The sequence below is a fragment of the Hyperolius riggenbachi genome, chromosome 8 (genome assembly GCF_040937935.1).
Source record: "Hyperolius riggenbachi isolate aHypRig1 chromosome 8, aHypRig1.pri, whole genome shotgun sequence".
Lineage (NCBI taxonomy): Eukaryota > Metazoa > Chordata > Amphibia > Anura > Hyperoliidae > Hyperolius > Hyperolius riggenbachi.
Genome location: NC_090653.1, coordinates 107,104,767 through 107,125,846, shown reverse-complemented (window position 1 = coordinate 107,125,846; position 21,080 = coordinate 107,104,767). Strand labels below are relative to the sequence as shown.

The following is a 21,080-nucleotide window of genomic DNA, read 5'->3' as shown; positions in this document are numbered from 1 at the left end:
CAGAGCACATTAGAATAGGTTTAGGGACTTGTAGGATGGTAGAAAAATGGATGAAATTTTTGTTACAGAGTCTCTTTAAAAGCCACCTCCCACCGCAAGAGCTTTTTCTAAGCACTTGTGATTTTAAAAGCTCTTGCTAATGTAATGCTATGTGTGTGTTCTCACTTGTGCGATTTAATTTTATAAAAAAAAAAAAAAAAAAAAAAAAAAAATCACCCATAAGATTGCATTCGAAAGAGCTTTTCCGATCACTACCACTTAAAGCAGCAGGGACAGCCATACCACCAATGGGATAAAAACACACATACAGAAGCAATAAAAAAAAAAAAAAAAAAAAAATGTGAGCCCTTAGGAATTATATGGATTTCTGTACAAATTAGTCATAAAAGGTGATCTGATCTTTATCCAAGTTACAACACACACCAGTTTTGGATTTGCTTTTCCAAAGAACTGCCTGATGTGAATGATGCCTCACACAAAAGCTGTCAGAAGACCTATGATTAATAATTGTTCATTTGCATAAAGCTGGAAAGATTTATTTTCTGAAGCACTTATACATCAAAGAAACCGTGAAAAACAACTTCAGATAAGATTTTACTGCAGGGAAGTTCAAATGGTCATTAGTTCTGCTCTGTTTCACAGTTTAAAATGCAGTGTAGTTTGTAAACTGCAAATATTAGAGAATGATCAGTGTTCTCCCCAGGCTCTTTTAGCCGGGTGTTCCACCCGGCTAGTTTTGGTGACCACCCGGCTGTCATCAGCTCAACTCCACCTCTGCTGTAAGCAGAAATGTGCAGAGAAGCACTGGCCCTGCATTCTTTCATCTCGGCCCACACGGCTACATTTTCATGCCACCCAGCTGGAAAAAAATTCTGGGGAGAACACTGATGATGCAATGTTATATATTAAAAAAAAAAATCTATATAACAAAATAAAAATGAGACTCTTTTCTTTGCTACTAATGTTCTATTAATTATCCGTACTATGCATACAGTTCATCATACCATAAGGATTTTTTTGCTTCAGTGTCACTTTAAAAATGCATGCCTGCAACCGTACTAAATCAGATGTGAGATGGTGAAAGTGGGCCATTATTATTAGAACAAGATCCCCACTGCCAAAAACAAATAACTCACCTTTTTGGTTCTAGTCGTGCCGCAACCAGTCTTGCCCCTTCCCAGTTCTCGTTTATGCCACTATGATAGGTGATGGTTATATCAACGTGATTGAAGAGGTAAAATGTATTTTTCTTATTAAACTCAGTCTGAAAGGACAAAAAATGCTTTGTAATTAGATCAGGTATGTAAATGATTTATATCTTACTCCATAAAAGTATGTGATGTGACTGTTAAGTAAAATAAATCTGACCAGTTTAACTTACCTGGGGCTTCTTCCAGTCCTGATCCCTCACCACCATTCCGCGCTGCTCCTTTCAGCCGCTGTCCGCCTCTAAAAGCTGGCCAGTCGCGGGCCATTGTGCACGTGTGGCCCTGGCCGTGCGCCTTCACGATTGCATTTCCATTGCTGGGAGCATTCTGCAAATGCGCAGTAGCAATTTTTACTTACTGTGCAAGCGCAGAACGCTCCTGGCCACGTAAGCACAATGGTGGAGGCGCACGGCATGGGTACTGGATCGACAGGTTACAGAGGCTTCTTAGCTTGCCTCAGAGTTTGATGTCCCTGGTCTTCTGGTTAGCAATAGTGGCTGTGCGTATAGTTTTCTACTGCCTAACAGGTTTGTCAAGTTACTGTTTACACCAACAGCAGCCCAGTTTAACCACTTCCGTACCAGCGGTCTCTGGCTCCTTAAGGAAAGGAAGAGAGCGATGTGATCGGTGAGGGTTCCTATAGTCCGACTAGGTCCTGACTGTCACTTGCGTACCTGAATGTTTAACTCTTTCAGGCAGAAAGAGGAAAAAATAAAATAAAAAAAAAAAAAAAAAAAAAAAAAAAAAAAGCAACACAGCCTAGTTTTATGAATGCTTGGCACTGTACATACAAGTCTGTCTCATGTCACCTTGGGGACATTTTACTTTTTCCCAAGTTAGATCTATTATTGCAACTTTTTTTTTTTTTTTTTTTTTTGTTTAATATTCAGTTTGTCTTCAAAAGTAACTAAACAAAGGCTGCTCCCTGTATTAGAAGTGGCTTAATGAATCCTTGAGTCTTCTCACTAGTAACACCAAACCCATCCATAGCTTTCTCAGCAACATGTACTTTTTTTTTCAGAGACTAAAAGCAGCTCACAAACTGTTCAGACTAAGGCCTGGTGCACACCAAACGTTTTTGAAGCGATCCGCAAACCACTTCCGCCTTGGAAAACGCTTGGCTAATGTATTTCAATGGCCTGGTGCACATTGGCGGTTTGGGTCCTCCAGCACTTTTGCGGTTTGCAGAAGCGTTTCTGCCTCAATGTAAAGTATAGGAAAAGCTCAAACCGCTCTGAAAAATGCTAGATCAGAGCGGTTTTCCAGGCATTTTTGTTACAGAAGCTGTTCAGTAACAGCTTTTACTGTAACAATATATGAAATCTGCTACACAAAAACGCTCCCAAAAGACGCTAGGTATGTTTAGAAAAGCTCTCTAAACATGTCTAGAATCGCTCTGAAATCAGCTCCAAAAACCTCTAGCGTTTTGAGGATCTGCTAGCGGTTTTGGTGTGCATTGGGCCTAACTGCTGAAGAAATAAGCTGAGAGCTGACTAGATCAACAATTCAGAAACATTAAAGTAAATGTCAGCTGAAGTGAGAAAAAAACAAAACAAACAAAACACAGATACTTGCCTAAAGGAGAGAGAAGGCTCTGGGTCCTATAGAGCCTTCTGTCTCCTCTCACGGTCCTCTAGTTCCAGCGCTGTCTCCCCTATTAGCAGTTGTTGGGCTACCGAAGACTTCCGAAGCCTCCGGGGGCAGTAGATTGGAGCAAGGTTACAGTGATGGAATGAGGGGACCGTGAGAGGAATCGGAGAGCCCTATAGGGCCTTCCCTCTCCATAGGTATCTTTTTTTAAATTTCAGTTGACATTGACTTTAAAAAGGAGAAATCAGATGTGTGTACGCTCCTTTATTGTCAGTAGTGCTGCATTTTCAACTTACGTTAATTACACAAGCATCTTTAACTCTACCATCTTGAGTGACTGCACAACCAACTGGGAACCCAGGACTGCAATATTTCTGACCATCTTCCACATCATAACACCAAGTCACAGGCATATTATCAATGATCCTAGGAAGAGAAAACATTCAGATTAAAAAAAATAAAAAAAAATGTTTCTAGTAAAAATGAGTGACTATATGTTCAATCTCTATATCATACTGTAGCTAATAATGCGGGCCTAAATTCAGAACTTCCTCTACTATAAAAGATAAGCAACAGCATAACATTTAAAGAAAAACATTTCTTTGTTACAGCTGATACAAATCCAGCAATACATCTGCAGTGTGTCTACTTCCTGCTTTCATGGGAGCAGACATAGGGTTATCATCCTGTGTTTAAAAAAAATTAGCTGCTCTGCCGAAGCAGCCAGCTAACAGCTAATGTATCAAGTTACAGTTGTGATTAGTCACAGATGAGGGGGAATTAGGCTAAACTCTAAATACATACAGGGTGCATTTCTGTCCTGTGCAAGAGTTCAAGTCCACTTTCAGATAGGTAGATATGTAAGCAAGACGACAAATTTAGTCAACCTGCTATATATGTAAAATACCAAGTGTATGTGTGCCTAACATAGAACCATAAATGCACTGCTGCCTTTGTGGCTGAAATAAAGCTGGTATCTTCTTCATGGCTGCACACAGTAGAGGCAGCGCATATTTTTCAGATATTCTCATTGAAGACAATGCATGCTACAAGAATGGATGAAACCATTTCTACTCACCAGTGATGCTGATAATTCAGCTGTATTGCCTTTTTGATGAAGTCAAGATCAGCGACTTTAGTTGTTGGTTCATACTTCTTCAAACAAACTGCTGCACAGCTTTTATTTGTGTTAAAAGTAAACTGGTAACAAAATGAGAAAGTTTCAGTCTGAGCTCCTAAATATAGACTGGAGGCAAACACAATGTAATATTGTTAGCATTATTAATAAAACAAACATATTGGCCTATATTCATTTAAAAAGGTAACCTGAGATAAAACAGGTACAAGCATTTATACTTGCCAGGGCTTCCTCCAGTAGGCCGTGGACTCCCTTGGGGTCCTCCTGGGCCACTCTGTTGTCCCGCAGTCAGCTCTGGTAAATCCTTCAGTTGCGCTCCATGACACGTGAACCCCAAAATCGCACTCTGGTGGCCAGGAGCATTCTGGGCATGCACAGTTTGCCAAGACTGTAACTGTGCAAGTGCAGAGCACTACCAGCAACAGGAGCGCGCTCGGGAGTGGAGCACGTCTGAAGAATTTACCGGAGTTGATTGTGGGACAATGGAGCAGCCAAGGAGGACTGCGAGGGAGCCTCAAAGGGCTGAAGGAAGCCCCAGGCAAGTATAAATGCTTATCTTTTTTTTTTTTTTTTTTTTTTTTAACTCTTTCTCCTGAGTTTTCTTTTAGGAAGTATTTTTTCATCTTCTCGTTAAAATAATTTTTCAGTACATTGCAATTTAAAAAAAGTACCGAGATGCAGATGAAAAAGTACCATCAAAATCATTTTTTGAGAGGTTGCACAGCCTACTGACTGCTATTTTAAAGTACTATGAAAAGCAGGGCCGTGGAGTCGGTCCAAAAATCCACCGACTCCGACTCCTCAGTTTAGGATTCCACCGACTCCTCTAATTTGCATATTACAATTTTGTTGATAAACAGTATGTAACGTGAAATTCGTCTCTTAACTGCCAATGCTTAGGAATTTTACAAGACAACTGAAGTGAGAAGGATATGTAGACTACTATATTTATTCCCCTTAGACTAAAGCTAGTCCTTGGTAAGAGTACTTGTAAAAGGTACAAACCGGAACAAAGAACATCTATCAGGCCCTAGGCAATGTAAGTGTGGGTACATGTAAGAATGATGTGCAGGTACTCTGCAGGGGAATGAGGAGAGTCTTCCTCTATTACACATTCTTCATGCACAATTTGAACCAGGTTTATGGGTGATAGACAACACCTCTGTGTTCAATGTGCACAACGTTCTCAGTGGATTCCCTGCAGCTCTGTGGGGAGTGCATATGTAGAGTATAGTACTACTGTGTAACAAATTAAACCTGAGACAGATTAAATTAAAGTTTTATACATACCTGGGGCTTCCTCCAGCCCCCTTCAGGCTAATCAACCCCTCGCTGTCCTCCTCCGCCACCTGGATCTTCTGCTATGAGTCCAGGTACTTGAGCCAGTCTGGTGTAGTGCACATGCACACACTCCGCCGGCGGGAGCGTACTACACCTGCGCAGCACTATTGTGCAGGTACAGAAAGCTCCTGGCTGTGGAAGCGGCATGCGTCCGGACTGTGCTGACTGGCTGAATTACCGGGACTCATAGCAGATGGTGAAGGAGGACAGCGAGAGACTGATTAGCCTGAAGGGGGTTGGAAGAAGCCCCAGGTATGTATAACACTTTTTTCCGCTGGGGGGGATAACCAATATGGCACCAGGGCATTCGTGCCCTTAGATGACGTATTTCCGCCTACTGACGTACTTTCATCTATGAACAGGGTCCAATGGAGAAATGGCGTATAGCGTCTACTGACGCACTTGTGCCTACGAACGGCATACTGCGTCCAATCGGATGCTCATCCCGCCCACTTATAGCCGCTTACAGTACTTAGGGGCTGGTGTGGCGTCCGCTCGGCACAGAAGCGCCACGCCAGCATACACTACTGCTTTGGTAAGTCCCTTAAGTTTTTCCTTTATGTATTCACTCTCTCATCAATATAACATGCAGGTCCACCCTCGCCCCTATCCTCTCATAATTTCTCTCGCCCATCTAATTTCATTTTTTTCTAAGGACGCATCTCTTGAACTACTTTGTATTTTTGTATTTCTGTATATGGTTCTTCCATAACACATGCTGTCCTTTCTCCTCCTCTTTGTATATGTGCATGTGGGCGCATGTATATGCACATATGTACATATTTTTCCTTCCTTTTCTCCTTCCTGATTGATCTGTTATTTGATTATTGATTGATGTCTGATGATTGATTTTTTAATTACTGAGATGAGTTTTCAAATTTGAGTATATTTATTGTTGCTATTATTATTCTATATCATATTATGGCTGATTATCAATTATTGATCATGCATCCACGATTAGTGTTAATACAGTGCTGAGACCGGTATTAAAGAGACTCTGTATCATCAAAAACATCCCCTGGGGGGTACTCACCTCGGGTGGGGGGGGGGGAAGCATCCGGATCCTAATGAGGCTTCCCACGCCGTCCTCTGTCCCACGGGGGTCTCGCTGCAGCCCTCCGAACAGCCGGCGACAGACCCGACTGTCAGTTCAATATTTACCTTTGCTGGCTCCAGCGGGGGTGCTGTGGCTGCTTTCGGCTCCAAACTACACGGAAATACCCATTCTCAGTCGGGTCCGCTCTACTGCGCAGGCAACTTGCGCCTGCGCAGTAGAGCAGACCCGACGGCGATCGGGTATTTCCGCCCACTTCGGAGCCGACAGCCGTCAGAGCGCCTGCGCAGGAGCCGGGAATGTAAATATTGACGTCATCTTTCATGGAGGGCTGCAGCGAGACCCCTGAGGGACGGAGGACGGCGTGGGAAGCCTCATTAGGATCCAGAGGCTTTCCCCACCCAAGGTGAGTACCCCCCAGGGGATCTTTTGACGTTACAGATCCTCTTTAATTGCGGTTACAATAAAAAAATATTTTTATATATACACATTTTTTTTTATATATATGGATTTTTATATGGAATGTACCTGTGTTTTTTTGTTTATGGAATGTCTGTGTATTTCTCTGTTTCAGTTGCTCCTGTTTATATGTTGTTTTGCCTGAGGAAGCGGGCTTGGGACCCGTGAAACGCGTTGCAAATTGGTTGTTCTTACCTGGAGTACTAAATTGATTAAATTTAATATTTTATACTATGCAAAGTGGTTGTGCTTTTTGTGGGAGGGCAAGTCCACCATTGCCACCCATGTTTTAATTTGGTTTTAATTGTTACGATTTTTACTCTGTTGGCGCCTCTGTATTCCCTATCACTTTTTTCTTTTCATCCATCTCAGGTATCCTTTAATTTGTAGTCACCAAACCAAATTTTAACATATCAAATCATTTAAAGGGAAGGTTCAGGGAGGGTGGGTAAAAAATAAAAATCAATTTCCACTTACCTGGGGCTTCCTCCAGCCCGTGGCGGGCAGGAGGTGCCCTCGCCGCCGCCGCTCCGCAGGCTCCCGGTGGTCTCCGGTGGCCGACCCGACCTGGCCAGGCCGGCTGCCAGGTCGGGCTCTTCTGCGCTCCAAGGCCCGGAACTTCTGCGTCCCACGCCGGCGCGCTGACGTCATCGGACGTCCTCCGGGCTCTACTGCGCATGCGCAGTAGTTCTGCGCCTGCGCAGTAGAGCCCGGAGGACGTCCGATGACGTCAGAGCACCGGCGTGGGACGCAGAAGTTCCGGGCCTTGGAGCGCAGAAGAGCCCGACCTGGCAGCCGGCCTGGCCAGGTCGGGTCGGCCACCGGAGACCACCGGGAGCCTGCGGAGCGGCGGCGAGGGCACCTCCTGCCTGCCACGGGCTGGAGGAAGCCCCAGGTAAGTGGAAATTGATTTTTATTTTTTACCCACCCTCCCTGAACCTTCCCTTTAAAGGAGAACTGTAATGAGGGGTATATGGAAGCTGCCATATTTATTTCCTTTTAAGCAATACCAGTTGCCCGGCAGCCCTGCTGAGCTATTTGCCTTCAGAAGTGTGAATAACACCAGAAACGAGCATGCAGCTAAACTTGTCAAATCTGTCAAAAAATGTCAGAAACACCTGATATGCTGCATGCTTGTTCAGGGTCTATGGCTAAAAGTATTAGAGGCAGAGGATCTGCTGGACAGCCAAGCAACTGGTATTGTTCAAAAGGAAATGAATATGGTAGCCTCCATAGCCTTCTTAGTACAGTTCTCCTTTAATTTCATGAGCAAAGAGAGTCCATACATTTGCATAAACCAGCATCAATGCAGAATTATTTCCATCTCATTGACCATCTCTATTAGTGACACGGCTACACATCAGGCTTTATACTTACAGCATAGACGTTATTAAGTATATGTAAGAGATTCCTGTGTACACATCATATATACTGTACAGTCACAATCAGATATGTATATCTGACTTTAAAAATACGGGGACTGCTTTATTGAAGCAGCACAAGTAACTAATTTTGATTGGTTTATTTCATTTTTGTGAACTGAGCACAGCTATTACTGTATATATACTGTATATATGCATTATTTTTAAATGACTATTATCTGAGAAATGGAACATTTTATCATATTTTCTATTTTAATTACAGTTACAAATTCATTAGGAGTCGGTGCATTTTTTCCCGACTCCAGGCACCCAAAATTGCTCCGACTCCACAGCCCTGATGAAAAGGTATAAAACTTTTTACTTACTTCTCAGATATGACTTTTAATGAGGTTCATTGTTAACCAAGTACAGAGTTGACCTTTATTGAGCTGTATTTGCAAACAGGGCTTACATACGAAAGCATAGGGAAAAAAATTCCTTTGCTTTTAAGAAATTCTGGTTATGTAGCATTGTGCCGATTTTTCATCGATTCCTGATGCACACAAGGCTGGTGATCTAGGGCTGGTTTACACGGGCGTCTGCCCGGCTTTCTGTGGCGTCGCGTTTGGTGGCGTTGCTTTCGGGCTTTCAGCAGCCTGCACCTAGCTTTCGGATGCGGTCGGCGTTTTTCTTCCCCTAGGGGAACATTACCCGTGGCGGTTAACTGCCCCAGGACGCTACATGTAGCGTCCAGGGTCGCCTTGAACACCACGGAAAATCAGGACCCTGAACGCCACATTCGTGTAAACGCCTGGTACAAACGCTCCCATTCACTTGAATGGGAGTGTTTAACACCAAGTCCCGAACGCTGGCGGTAAACGCTGCGCAGACGCCCGTCTGAACCAGCCCTTAGCCATGCCCGAGTAGCACATGGTAATTTAACCCAACCTAACAGCAGGTAAGCACTACTTGTTACTCTAGCTACATGTCACCATGGTAACACATGTGGCACTGATAGAGTAATGGCAGTGCCGCCCTGATATTAGGATTGGTAAAATTGCCGTGCACTGCCTGTTCATCAGGCCCAAAACCCACAGATTGGCACAGAGCCATCTACTCAGGAGGAGTAAGGAAGAATACATGACATCTCCTGGTCATATATGTAGTGCACAGAAGATGGGAAAATAAAGTTTGCACTCTTTGAAAGGTTTAGTTCAGGATCAATGTAACCCCCATAAAATACCAATCCAACACATGTAGTTACACAGAACCCAAGTATGGTTTGCAATTAATGCAAAAGAAAGCTAGGCATAAAAATATCAATGGTAAAAGTGTACCTGAGATGGCAAAAGAAAGAGATTTTATAATCACCCGGGGCTTCCTCCAGCCCCATGAGCACCGATGCATCCCTCGCCGTCCTCCCGGGTGCCTCTGTTCTGCCGCATTCAGCCCCGGTAATCTGCCTCAGTCGCGGCAGACTGCTCTTATGTGCATGCGTGAGGGGGCCACGCATGCGCAGAAGAGCCAACTGGCGCGACTGAGGCAGATTACCAGGGCTGACTGCGGTGGAACGGAGGATCTCGGGAGGATGGTGAGGGACGCATCAGTGCTCAAGGGGCTGGAGGAAGCCCCGGGTGAGTATAAAATCATTTTCTTTTGCCATCTCAAGTTTACTTTAAAGTGGATCCGAGGTGAACTTTTACACATTGCATAATTGTGTTCCTTTCCTATTGTTTATAGGGCATTCCCTAAGCCAAATACTTTTTTTGTTTTTGTTTTAATACTCTAATTCCCTATGAACTAAAAAAGCCACGCCCACAGGTTTTCAGAGAGCCAAGGCAGTAGCAAGGGCTCATGGGAGCTCAGTCTGGGCAGGAGGAGGGGGAGGTGTTATTAGCCATTGATTTCAGAGGCAGAGGGGAGGAGAGGGGAGGGGATTAGGCTGATGGCTCAAGATACAGATAAGCCTGCCTCTGTGTAATGTTTACAAACAACATGGCCGCTGTCATTGCATCACAGGAAGAAATAATCATATTCTATTAAAACTGTTTGCAGCTAGATTTGCTGTGTAAACCATCTAAACTTTACATAAGATATATAGACAAGTTACTTGGTATAGTTAGTTTTTCATCTCGGATCCGCTTTAAGTATTATTAAAGCTAAAAAAATAAAAATAAATAAATGATGAACCTTATATGGGGATGTTGCAATTCGTTCACCAAACAGGACTTGGCCAAGATTTTCAGAAGGATGTTTTTCATTTTCATCCTTGCAGAAGTCAAATCTGTGTGGAAACCCCCGCCCAAAAAAAACAGAACAATTACTCACATAGTGCTAAAAAAAAAAGCAAGTGACAAAAACTAAAAGCACAACTCCACACAAAACTTTGGTTGGAGGAAAGAAGATGCTTATACACCATGACTAATTTGAATAGTCAGTTAGGAGCTACTTGCTGAGACTCAGTCACCCATAAGACATGGGACCATGTGCTAGCTTACATCAAACATTATCAGCCACACATTGGTTTAATGTCAGTTGGTCGGGTTATCTCAGGAAGTGGGCCTGGAGGCAATGCTGCCACTTCTTTTGGATATAGCTTTGGAGAAAAATAGGACTTTATTGTGCAGTGTTCATTCAGCATAGCCTTTGATCATGTACTTTGCCTTCATAGCCTCACATTACATTGCTCAGATTTACTTCGAAAGCACTTTAAAGCAAAGTTTCGCCATACTTGGCACAGTGTGAAAGCAGTTTCCAACATACGTAAGCATTACACTAAGAGAAAAACTTGTAGTTGCTACAGCAGGTTGTAGCTAGCTTCTGCCTCAGAATATCTGCGGCACTGCCACAAACAGACGTTAACATCCATAGTCTATTAATTATAGCCAAAAGACACTACGATATGTGGAAGGGCTAAAACAAATGTCCTGGTGTCAGTTGTGAGGGCGTCATCTTCTCATGGTGATGGCAATACTAAAAAAAGTGTGTGTGTGTGTGTGTGTGTGTGTGTGTGTGTGTGTGTGTGTGTGTGTGTGTGTGTGTGTGCGTGTGTGCGTGTGTGCGTGTGTGCGTGTGTGCGTGTGTGTATGAAATGGATGAGAATGCACAGAGTTGAAACCAGGTTTGTGGAGTCAAGGTGTCAGAGCAATTTTGGGTACCTGGAGTCGGAGGTTTCATAAAACTGAGGAATCTGAGTCGGATGATTTTTGTACCGACCCCACAGCCCTGGTTGAAACAGTCATATTTCAAAACCAGTACTGTATTGCACTACACAATGCAGCCTTCCCTTTTGAGATTTTGCTGCAATTTTCACTGGATGCTAGGAACTAAAAAGGAGAAAATGCAGACAATTCAGCCAAAATCGCATCACAGTAGTATAAATGGGTTCCTGCGAAATTTTCATTATTTTGCTGATGTCCTTGCGTTTTGGGATTTGCATGTGATTGGAAAACGTACCAAAATTGTGTGCAATATAACAAAGCCCGAAGTAAACATGAGCAATATAATCTGCTGCTATGGAGATTAAAGTACATCAGAAGCTATGCTGAATGAAAACTCAACAAAATAAATTCTTCCTTAACTATACCAAAGAGAAGCACTACCATATCTTTGAAGCCCCACTTCCCAGGAGGAACATCAGGGACCATGGCAATCTATTTTGCCAAATTTCCAGAAAAACTTAGTTCACTGCTGCATCAGAAACCAACTGGCCAAATGGTACGTACACAAGTTCAAGTTTGATTGGCCAATTCTACCACTTCCATGTAGTATGAGAGCTTACCTACACAGTATTCAAAATCTGTTGACCCTTATCAGTGTTCTCCCCAGGGCCAATTAAGTGGGCGGGCCGCCCGGCTGGTTTCAGACCCCGCCCAGCTGTCAATCACCCACCCAGCTGCAAAAAAACCCAGGCAGGAGCGCTCCATTGCCTGCTAGCAATCAGCGCTGCAGGAGCTGAGGAGCGCTTCTCTGCCTGTCACCTCACGCTGTCTGGTCTAGTGGAGCAGGGATTGGCTGGGCGGGTTGTAAGGGGCGGCACCATGCATCTAGCTGGAAACTCTGCTCTGTCTCTGCCTCCCGCCCTCCAATGAAACAGGCATTATTTTATGCTGGCAGCTCTCTGGCCAATGGAAAGAGAGGCAGCCAAGCAAGCACGCCCACACATCTTTCTCAGCAGCCTGCAGAAGTTATGCGAGGAGAGAGACCATGTGCGTTCGTTCTGCAAACAGGGACAGTCAGTCAGAAGCGACTTCTTCATTCACCATCCCCGCAGACAGCAGATAACAATGCCGTTCAGATAAGGAGCTGCTGGTCTAATCAGCTAGAAGAGGTGATATAACTTCAGAGCTCAGACGTTTGCTTTTCTTTTATGTTCAGTTCGGGGGAGGATCGAGCATTACAGGGCATGTAGAGTGACAGGGTGTTTCCGAGGCAGCCTCCTCTGCACTCAGCTCTTTTCTGCTCCGGAGTCCCAAACGTAAAGTTTAAAAAAAAAAAAGCAATCTTCTCTCCTGCTGTGTCTGTATCTACCCCCCAGCTTGCATCCTGTCAGTAATGCTCCACCTCCCCCTTCAACAATCACTCTGCATGAACAAAGTGGACCTGAACTCTTGCATAGAAGGAAAACAGTGAAATGTACCCTGCATGTATTTATAGAGCCTGGCCTGTCTAATTACCCCTCTTGTCTAATCACAATTTGTAGTTTTTTTCCCTGTGTCACCTGACTGCTATAGCAGATAAACTATTTTGAAAGCACAGGAGGTTAACAATGTCTGCTTCCTTGAAAGGAGGAAGTAGAAACAGTGCAGATTTATTGTAGAATTTGTATCAGCTGTAACAATGAAATGTCTTCCATTAAAATGTATTATATTGTTGCTTATCTTTTAGAGAAGAGAGAAAGTTCTGAGTGCTGGTCTGCTTTAAAGTAACCTGAGCACCATAATCTGAAATACTTTCTCCCTAATGCTAGGTACACACGATTAAATTTTCTGACAGATTTACTGTCAGATGGACTATTTCCAACATGTCCAAGTAAACGGAAAATCGATTGAAAATCAGATTAAACATGTTGGAAATAGTCCATCCGACAGTAAATCTGTCAGAAAATTGCATCGTGTGTACCTAGCAGGTACATCGGCTCGTCTCCTCATCCTCCCCCTATGCTGTAAGCAGAGTTGCACTTGTCCTGCACTTCCCCGTCGCACGCCACCCGGCTACTTTTTCATGCCACCCGGCTGGAAAAAAAATCCTGGGGAGAACACTGCCTTATACTACATGGAGGTCATGGCCAATCAAAATCCATCAGGTGGAATAAAGGGGCCCATACACTCAGCCGATTTTCTGGCCGATCAATCGATCACGATCGATCGATTGCAAATCGGTTGGCCAATCGACCGATCGATGGCCGATTTCGATCGATTTCGATGGATTTCCATCGAACTGGCAGGGTGGAAAATTTAGGTCGATCTGATGAGATTGCTTATCAGTTTGCATTGGCCTTAATGGAAATCTGATGGCAAAAAAATGCCATCAGATCGAATTTCAATAGATTTCAAACTGAAATCTATTGGAATTCTGTCCTGGTAAAAAATGTTCTAAAAACACATCAGATAGATCATCAGATGCATTTCTTATCTATCTGCTGCCAATCTGACGAGTGTATGGGCACCTTAAGGCAAGTAGAGACACACAGACACACACACGCACTACAACACAGTGTATCTTAATGCAATTCATTACTATGTAGAACAAAAAAGTCTGGCTACTTACGCATCATATTCGTATGGTAGAACCGATTCTACGGAATCCAGGCGATTTACGAAAAGCTCAATCTCTGACTTAAGAATTTAAGAAAAAAAAAATAATAATAATAATAATTAGCTGGGAAAAAAAAAAAGATGTCCAGTTACATTTTTTTTTTCTAATTTGGAATTTAGTATAACAAAGTACATTCTCATTTCAATTTACAGCCATCTATGAATTTTCATAACTGGCAGAAATGTCCTCTTTACAAGCCTGTAATTTGTACTTGCACTGCTACAGTGTGTACGAGGCTGTTACTCATCCACTCACTGGCAGCGGAAATGGGCATTCCAATCTCCTAGTTTTTGCAAAGTATACAGTTGTAGAACTGTGTTTTACATGCACAGGTCTGACATGCTTACATGAAAACAAGCTGAAAAATCCTGACACTAATCCCTGCAGAGCTGACCTGAAAGGTAAGTTCAACTTTTTTTTCCCCAGCCCCTCCCCCTTCCTTTACAGTACTCCTTTAAAAGGAAATGAATATTGCACCTTCCTTAGGGCTCACACCTTGGGTTCCTTAGAAGGAACTGTCTTTTTCTACACGATAGAGGAGTTTCACTTGGAAACATTTAATGTTGCTCAGCAGGGGTCAGTACGCGACACTTCAAGGCCAACATTGTACAGATGCTTTGCTAGCCTGCAGGCTGGAGAAGTGTTCTGTTGCTTTGCAGGAGGCGTGGGATGGGAGAGACCATAAACGGCGGGGTGGGGTGTAAAGAACAGTGCCTTCGTTTGGTTGAATCGATCGGCCAGGCAGATTGCTGGCGGAAGCTACTGTACACACGCTGGATTTTTGGGAGAGAGAGTCGTTATCGGCTGGGTTTCATCTAGCTAGATTCCTGGCCAAGAGCCATCTAGTATGTGTATGAAGCTTAGAGTTGACCACTAACCAGATAGTCATTCTATATAGTAGTACACATAATGAGTACAATATCTTTTTTTGGACACCACTGCCCTTTAAAGACCTCCAGTAAAGTGTAACTGCTAAAGCCTTGTTCTTAGTGCAGATCACCAAAAATGATGCATGTAGTGCATTTGTTGTGTTAAAAGAATCACATGGCTCTAATGGGAACAGAAATATGGTCTATGAGAAAGCCCCCATCCTAGAATAATGAGATCCAGACAATTGATTGGATGGTTTGCAACAAGAACAAGGTGTAATATTTTTCTGTCAATACAAAAACAAACATTAAATTACTTGGAAGGGAGTCTACTTATAATCTGTTCCTAAAATAGCGATGACATCACTGTTAGTGCACCTGCTCGTCTTTCACTATGCTGAAGGGAGGAATCTGACAAGTAATTTCTAGCAACCCAGTGGTGGCAGAAGGACAATCTCATTGGCTCACATTGATCACATCCGAGTATAAAAAAAAACAAAAAAAACAAAAAACAAAAACAAAACACCACAAGCCAAGATATACTTACCCGGCGCTTCCTCCAGCCCCGGAAGCCGATATATCCCTTGCCACACCTCGTGTCCCCTCCAATGCAGATGCCGACCTTCCCAGGTCGGCATCTTCTGCGCCTGCGCCGCTCGGGCTCCAGTGGGCAGGAGAGTTGAACGCTACTGGCCACGTGAGCGCGATCACGTGAGCGCGACTGCACAGAAGGCCTGCAACGGAGGGGATCCCAAGGGACAGATTTTTTTTTTTTTTTTTTTTTTTTTACTCCGACCTGTCCTTTAAAGAGAACCCTAGGTGGGTTCTAATAATCCTATTAGCACACAGAGACTGGGTCTGCATATAATGACTGGGTCTGCATATAATGCCCAGCCTCTGTTGCTATACTGTTTCCCCCCAGGACCCCCCTGCACTCTGCTGTCCCCCATAAATAACACAGCCGCGCTAACGACATCTAATTATGCATTCTAACAGAAAATCTAATGCTGGGCATACACGGACCGTTTCTGCGGCTCGATTAGCCGCCGGATTTCGCCACGTCCCCGTGTGCGCCTGGATCGATTCCCGTGGGCACTTCCTTATCTTCCGCTCGCGGGGATCGAGCGCAGAATCGATCCGCCGGGTCATCGGACACATCGGATATTATCAATCGAGCCATCAGCGGCTCGATTGATAACAAAAAAAAAAACCGACCCGTGTATTCCCAGCATAACAGAAAAATCTAAAGCCGCATCTACACGAGTAGATGCGGCCACGATGCTCCTTATCAATCGAGCCGCTGATGCGGCTCGATTGATAAGATCCGACAGGACGGATCTCCGCCCCGCCGATTCCCTGCTCGATCCCCGCGAGGGGACAATGGCAGGGAATCCTGCGGGAGATAAGCGGCGCCGGCGGGTACGAGCGGGGAATCGAATGCGGAGCGGGGACGCGGCGGGCACGCAGAAGAGGCGATCCGGCGGCTGATCGAGCCGCCGGATCGCTGCAATGTCCCATGGTGTAGATGGGGCTTAACAGAAGAATCCCAGCAGTAGAGACTGGTCATAATCTGACTGGTCATTATCTCTGGTGCATTGTCTTCTGGTTATCTCCTGCTGAGTAGAACAATGCTTAATTGCTAGGCAGATAGATGGTTAGATAGATAATTTCCAACATGTTTGGAAATTATCTGACAGGTAAATCTAATTAGAGTCCACTAAAGGTAGCCATACACTGGTCAATTTGGCATTAGATAGACCAGCTGACAGATCCCTATCTGATCGAATCTGATCAGAGAGGGATCGTATGGCTGCCTTTACTGCAAACAGATTGTGAATCGGTTTCAGCCTGAAACCGATCACAATCTGCTGAGCTGCTCCTGCCGCCTTCCCCCCCCCCCCCCCCCCGTCCGTATCCATTACCTGAAGCTGGCTCCGGGTCCTCTTCTCCGCGCTGCACCCCGCACCGCATCCCAGCGTACACTGTGTCACTCCGTGACCAGGAAGTTCAAATAGAGCGCCCTCTATTTGAACTTCCTGGTCACTGCAGTGACACAGGAAGTTAATGTACGCTGGGATGGAAGCAGGAACAGAGGCCACCGCTAGCGACACGCTCCCTACCCGCGGGCGATCGACGGTATTTTTCCGCACGGCGCGGACCGATCCGATTTCAAGAGGACGTTCCAACGACAGTCCGGCGTGTGTACGCACTGTCGGCCGACTGATACGGCTGTTTCTGAGCGATCCGCCCGGCGGATCGCTCAGAAACAGCCGTATCAGTCCGCCGACAGTGCGTACACACGCCGGACTGTCGTTGGAACGCCCACCCAGCAGGAGGTGATGACGGACCCGTCGTTGCCTCCAGTCCGGTGTGTGTACGGACCTTAAGCAACAGTATACATAATGACTTAAAAATGGTTAAGTGATAATGCAAAGCATCATGCTTTATATTATAGGAAGAAAGATAACACTGTTGGTTACTTCCTGTTGAAATAACTGAGCAAAATGCAAAGTAGTTATATCATTGGTGCCATCTACAATGGCTCTCATGTTATGCGAGTCGTCATATGATCTATGACCTGCAGCTTCCTGGTGCTAAAGTCTACTAGCTATAGTCTGTATCGACTGTACCATTCCATTGTGATTGCACAAATATACCTCTACACACCTTATAGGTACCTAGCATCAGCGACTGAACGGGAGAATCGGTCACCTGTTTGCTGGAAAAGGCCAATATTGTTAACCCCCACCCACCCCAACAAAACTGCCGTGGCAGTTTTTGCCCGAATCCTTGCTAAAAAAGTCTGAAGCTTTGTGGCTACCCCCACTAGTGTTGCTGTGGCCTGCCTCCCAGCTCAGCTGCCACATCCTGAGAGGCAGCTGCCTAATACAAGTAGGGATTCCCACAGAGCTCCAGACTTCAACAGAGAGGATGTGCAATGGGATGGAGGGGGGGGGATTAACAATAATGGCAGTTTCCCAGCAAAGAGGTGAGTTATTCACCCATTCAATCGCTGAAGCTACATTCAGGTACTCCAAGGATCCCATTACTTGCATTGAATTGTATTTAAAAATACACGGTAGTATGTCGGTACCATCATTTCCACAAGTTCCAAAGGCAAAAAACAGCGCACAGACTTAAAAATAGTTCGGGGGGGGGGGGGGGGGGGGGCCTCACACTTGAAATAAAAACAGACACTTACCTGGGGCTTCTGCCGGCCCCCTGAAGTTGTAATGTCCCGCACCATCCTCAAACGAACCAACGTTCTCCGCCGCCGGTCCCGGTCTGATCGGCATCTGAGACCCACTGCGACTGCGCGGCCAAGTGTGGGAGTGAGCACACTGCACAGACGCAGTACAAACAAAACTTCGTACACAGTAAGGTCCCGATGAGGCGCGCGGGAGCGAGCATTATTTGTCTTGTTAGACGAACACATTACCGGGACTGGAGGTGGGGAACCGAGGATCGTAGGAGGACAGTGCAGGACATTACAGCTTCATGGGGCTGGTAGAAGACCCAGGTAAGTGTCAGTTTTTATTTTTAAAAAACCCCAAGAGAACCCCTTTAGGATAGCTATACATCTAGCAATAATGGGCAGATTTGACCAAGAGACAAATCTCTCTCTAATCAAGAGATCTGTAAGCTACCCATACACCACAGGCAGATTCCTGATCGATTTAAAGAGAACCAGAGATGAAGCACCCTCTTGTATTTTACCTTATAAATCAGTGGGAACATGACAGTAAACACCTAATCTGCCCTTTGTTTCATTGTTCTCTGTGTAATCTGACTGTTATCACGTCTGATAAGAATCCCCGACTGAGAAGTCAGGCTGCTCCGTCTAGCTTTGCTACAGAAAGATTATAGCTAAGTCTGTATTCTGTGGTGTTATTTCAAGCCCAAGCCTGCCCCCTTGTGGCTTTGCTATAATGACTCAGCTATAACCATTCCCAGCAAAGCCAGATTTAATTGCTCAGTCTGGGATTCTTGTGACTGCTGTTAACAGACACTTTTAGCAGTGAGGAGGAAACAGAGAGCATGGTAAGTGTTTTCTCTAATGTTCTTACTGATATACATGGTAAAATACACAAGGGTGCTTCGTCTCTGGTTCCCTTTAAGTATGAAATCTCTCGGGAACCGGTCAAGTCTGCCGCGTACGTGTCTGCGTGTGTATGTATGTAATGTATAAATGTGCATTTATACATTACCTGTCCTGTGTCACGGTGCTTGTTCATCTTCCGCATCTCTTAAATAAGCCGCATACATGCTGCTGGCGTAGCGCTTGTGTGATGTCACACGCCGGCCGTGCTATGCAACAGCAGCATGTATGCAGCTAATAGAAGTGCAGCGGAAGATGGATGGGCACCGCAACACAGGACAGATAATGTATGAAAGCACCCTGCAGCACATTTACACATCACACACACACACACACACACACACACACACACACACACACCGTGGGAACAGCGCTGGGGGTGTCTTCGCATTCATCCCAAAAATCGCTCGTCGTGACCGCCCCGCTCACAATCGAGCAAGTCAAATTTGTTGCAGTCAATCGGGCATGTACTTGGCAGCACCGATTTTCATACGGTATAGAATCAGATGGTTGATTGGCCGCCAAGTAGCCTGATGTAGGGCCACCTTTAATCTACCCCCTTGCAAGGCTGACAATATGAACTAGAAAAATCTACAGACCAGAATAAGAAGAGAAACTGCAAGCACGTACTCATTATTACCCATTAGATTTCTACATCTCAATCAACACATTACACACAGGTTTAGTCTAAGCTCTAAACTAATAATAATAATAATAATAATAATGAAATAAGCTAAAAGGTGCAGCAGCTCATTCGAGAACCCAGAGGAAACACCTGCTAAGCAGACAGCTACTCTGGGCTCCAGGATTGGTAACTCTGCGAGTCCCAGCATACCAGCTGTCAATCAATGATGAGTATTGCAGCACCCCCTTCCCCAGCAGCCAGTTTCAGGTGCTTCCCTGGTCATGTGACCTTCGTCCACCTCACCTTGCAGTTGTCTTTCTCCTTTTCACAGAAGCTGACAGGGGCCAGTCCGGGCAGATAGAAGGCGGTGGCGCAGCCACAGAGCAGCAGCAACACAGCAGCCGGTAGACCACTCATAATTCCTCTCCGGGGCCCAGCTACTACGAAGCGAGTCAAATAATCAGGAAGGACTCCCTGTGACGCTCAACCGCTGCTAAGGACTTGGTACTACGTGGGCGTGACGTCATGACGCAGCGTGCGCGTTCCTCCCTAGGTGAAGTTCTTCAGGCGCATTCATGGGGCTCTGAGCGCTGAGATCGGATAGAGTGACGGTGCAGTGTGATCGTGCTAATGAGAGGAAACAGTGCAGCAGAGGGAGGTTCAAAGCGGGAAAGAGGTGGCAGTCATTGGATCGCATATACGAAGCATAGCTCCCAACTGTCCATCTTTGAGAACCTAATCCCCCTGTCCCTCTCTCATCCTCATTTCTTATGAAATCTTTATGATATGCATGACCGGCCACCTGCCTAATGCTGGATCCACACGGTGCGTTCGCGCACTCGATTTCCCGCTCGATTCCCGTCAATTCGTTTATTTCCAACATGTCAGATTTGGATTTCGATCGATCGTTAGGTCGATTTGGCATACTTTGCATGCGAATCGACCTAAAGAGCCATCGAAATCCAAATCGGACATGTTGAAAATAAACGAATCGACGGGAATCGAGCAGGAAAATCGAGTGCGCGAACGCACCGTGTGGATCCAGCATTAGGTTTCACAGTGCCCTGAGCGAAACCTGATTTTGGTGCCCCCCCCCCCCATTCATCCTCTTCACGTGTGTGTGCGTGCACACACATGTAGGCAGATCCCCCCTTTAGTATATATAGGCAGATTCCCCCCTTTAGTGTATGTATATGCCAGGCTTGCAGATCCTCTTTTAGTGTATATAGGCAGATCCAAGACTATGACTATGGTAGGATTAGATTGTGAGCTCCTCTGAGGACAGTCAGTGACATGACTATGTACTCTGTAATGTGCTGCAGGAGATGTCAGTGCTATATAAATACATAATAATAATATGGTAGGGCATTAGACTATGACTATGGTAGGATTAGATTGTGAGCTGCTCTGAGGACAGTCAGTGACATGACTATGTACTCTGTAAAGTGCTGCAGGAGATGTTAGTGCTATATAATTACATAATAATATGGTAGGATATTAGACTATGACTATGGTAGGA

General features: G+C 45.0%; 1 protein-coding gene across 1 annotated transcript in view; it reads right to left on the bottom strand.

The window, feature by feature from the left end:
* Nucleotides 1-20,104, bottom strand: part of LOC137529069 (transmembrane 9 superfamily member 2-like) — an 83,996-nt gene extending 63,892 nt beyond the window's left edge. The window contains exons 1-6 of the mRNA XM_068250985.1: nucleotides 19,865-20,104; nucleotides 13,921-13,988; nucleotides 10,342-10,435; nucleotides 3,877-3,998; nucleotides 3,095-3,224; nucleotides 1,137-1,264 (exon numbers count right to left, since the gene is read on the bottom strand). Of these exons, the coding sequence (XP_068107086.1) occupies nucleotides 1,137-1,264; nucleotides 3,095-3,224; nucleotides 3,877-3,998; nucleotides 10,342-10,435; nucleotides 13,921-13,988; nucleotides 19,865-19,978 (656 nt within the window). The 5' untranslated portion in view covers nucleotides 19,979-20,104. The remainder of the gene's footprint in view (nucleotides 1-1,136; nucleotides 1,265-3,094; nucleotides 3,225-3,876; nucleotides 3,999-10,341; nucleotides 10,436-13,920; nucleotides 13,989-19,864) is intronic.
* Between the last annotated feature and the right edge of the window lie 976 nt (nucleotides 20,105-21,080).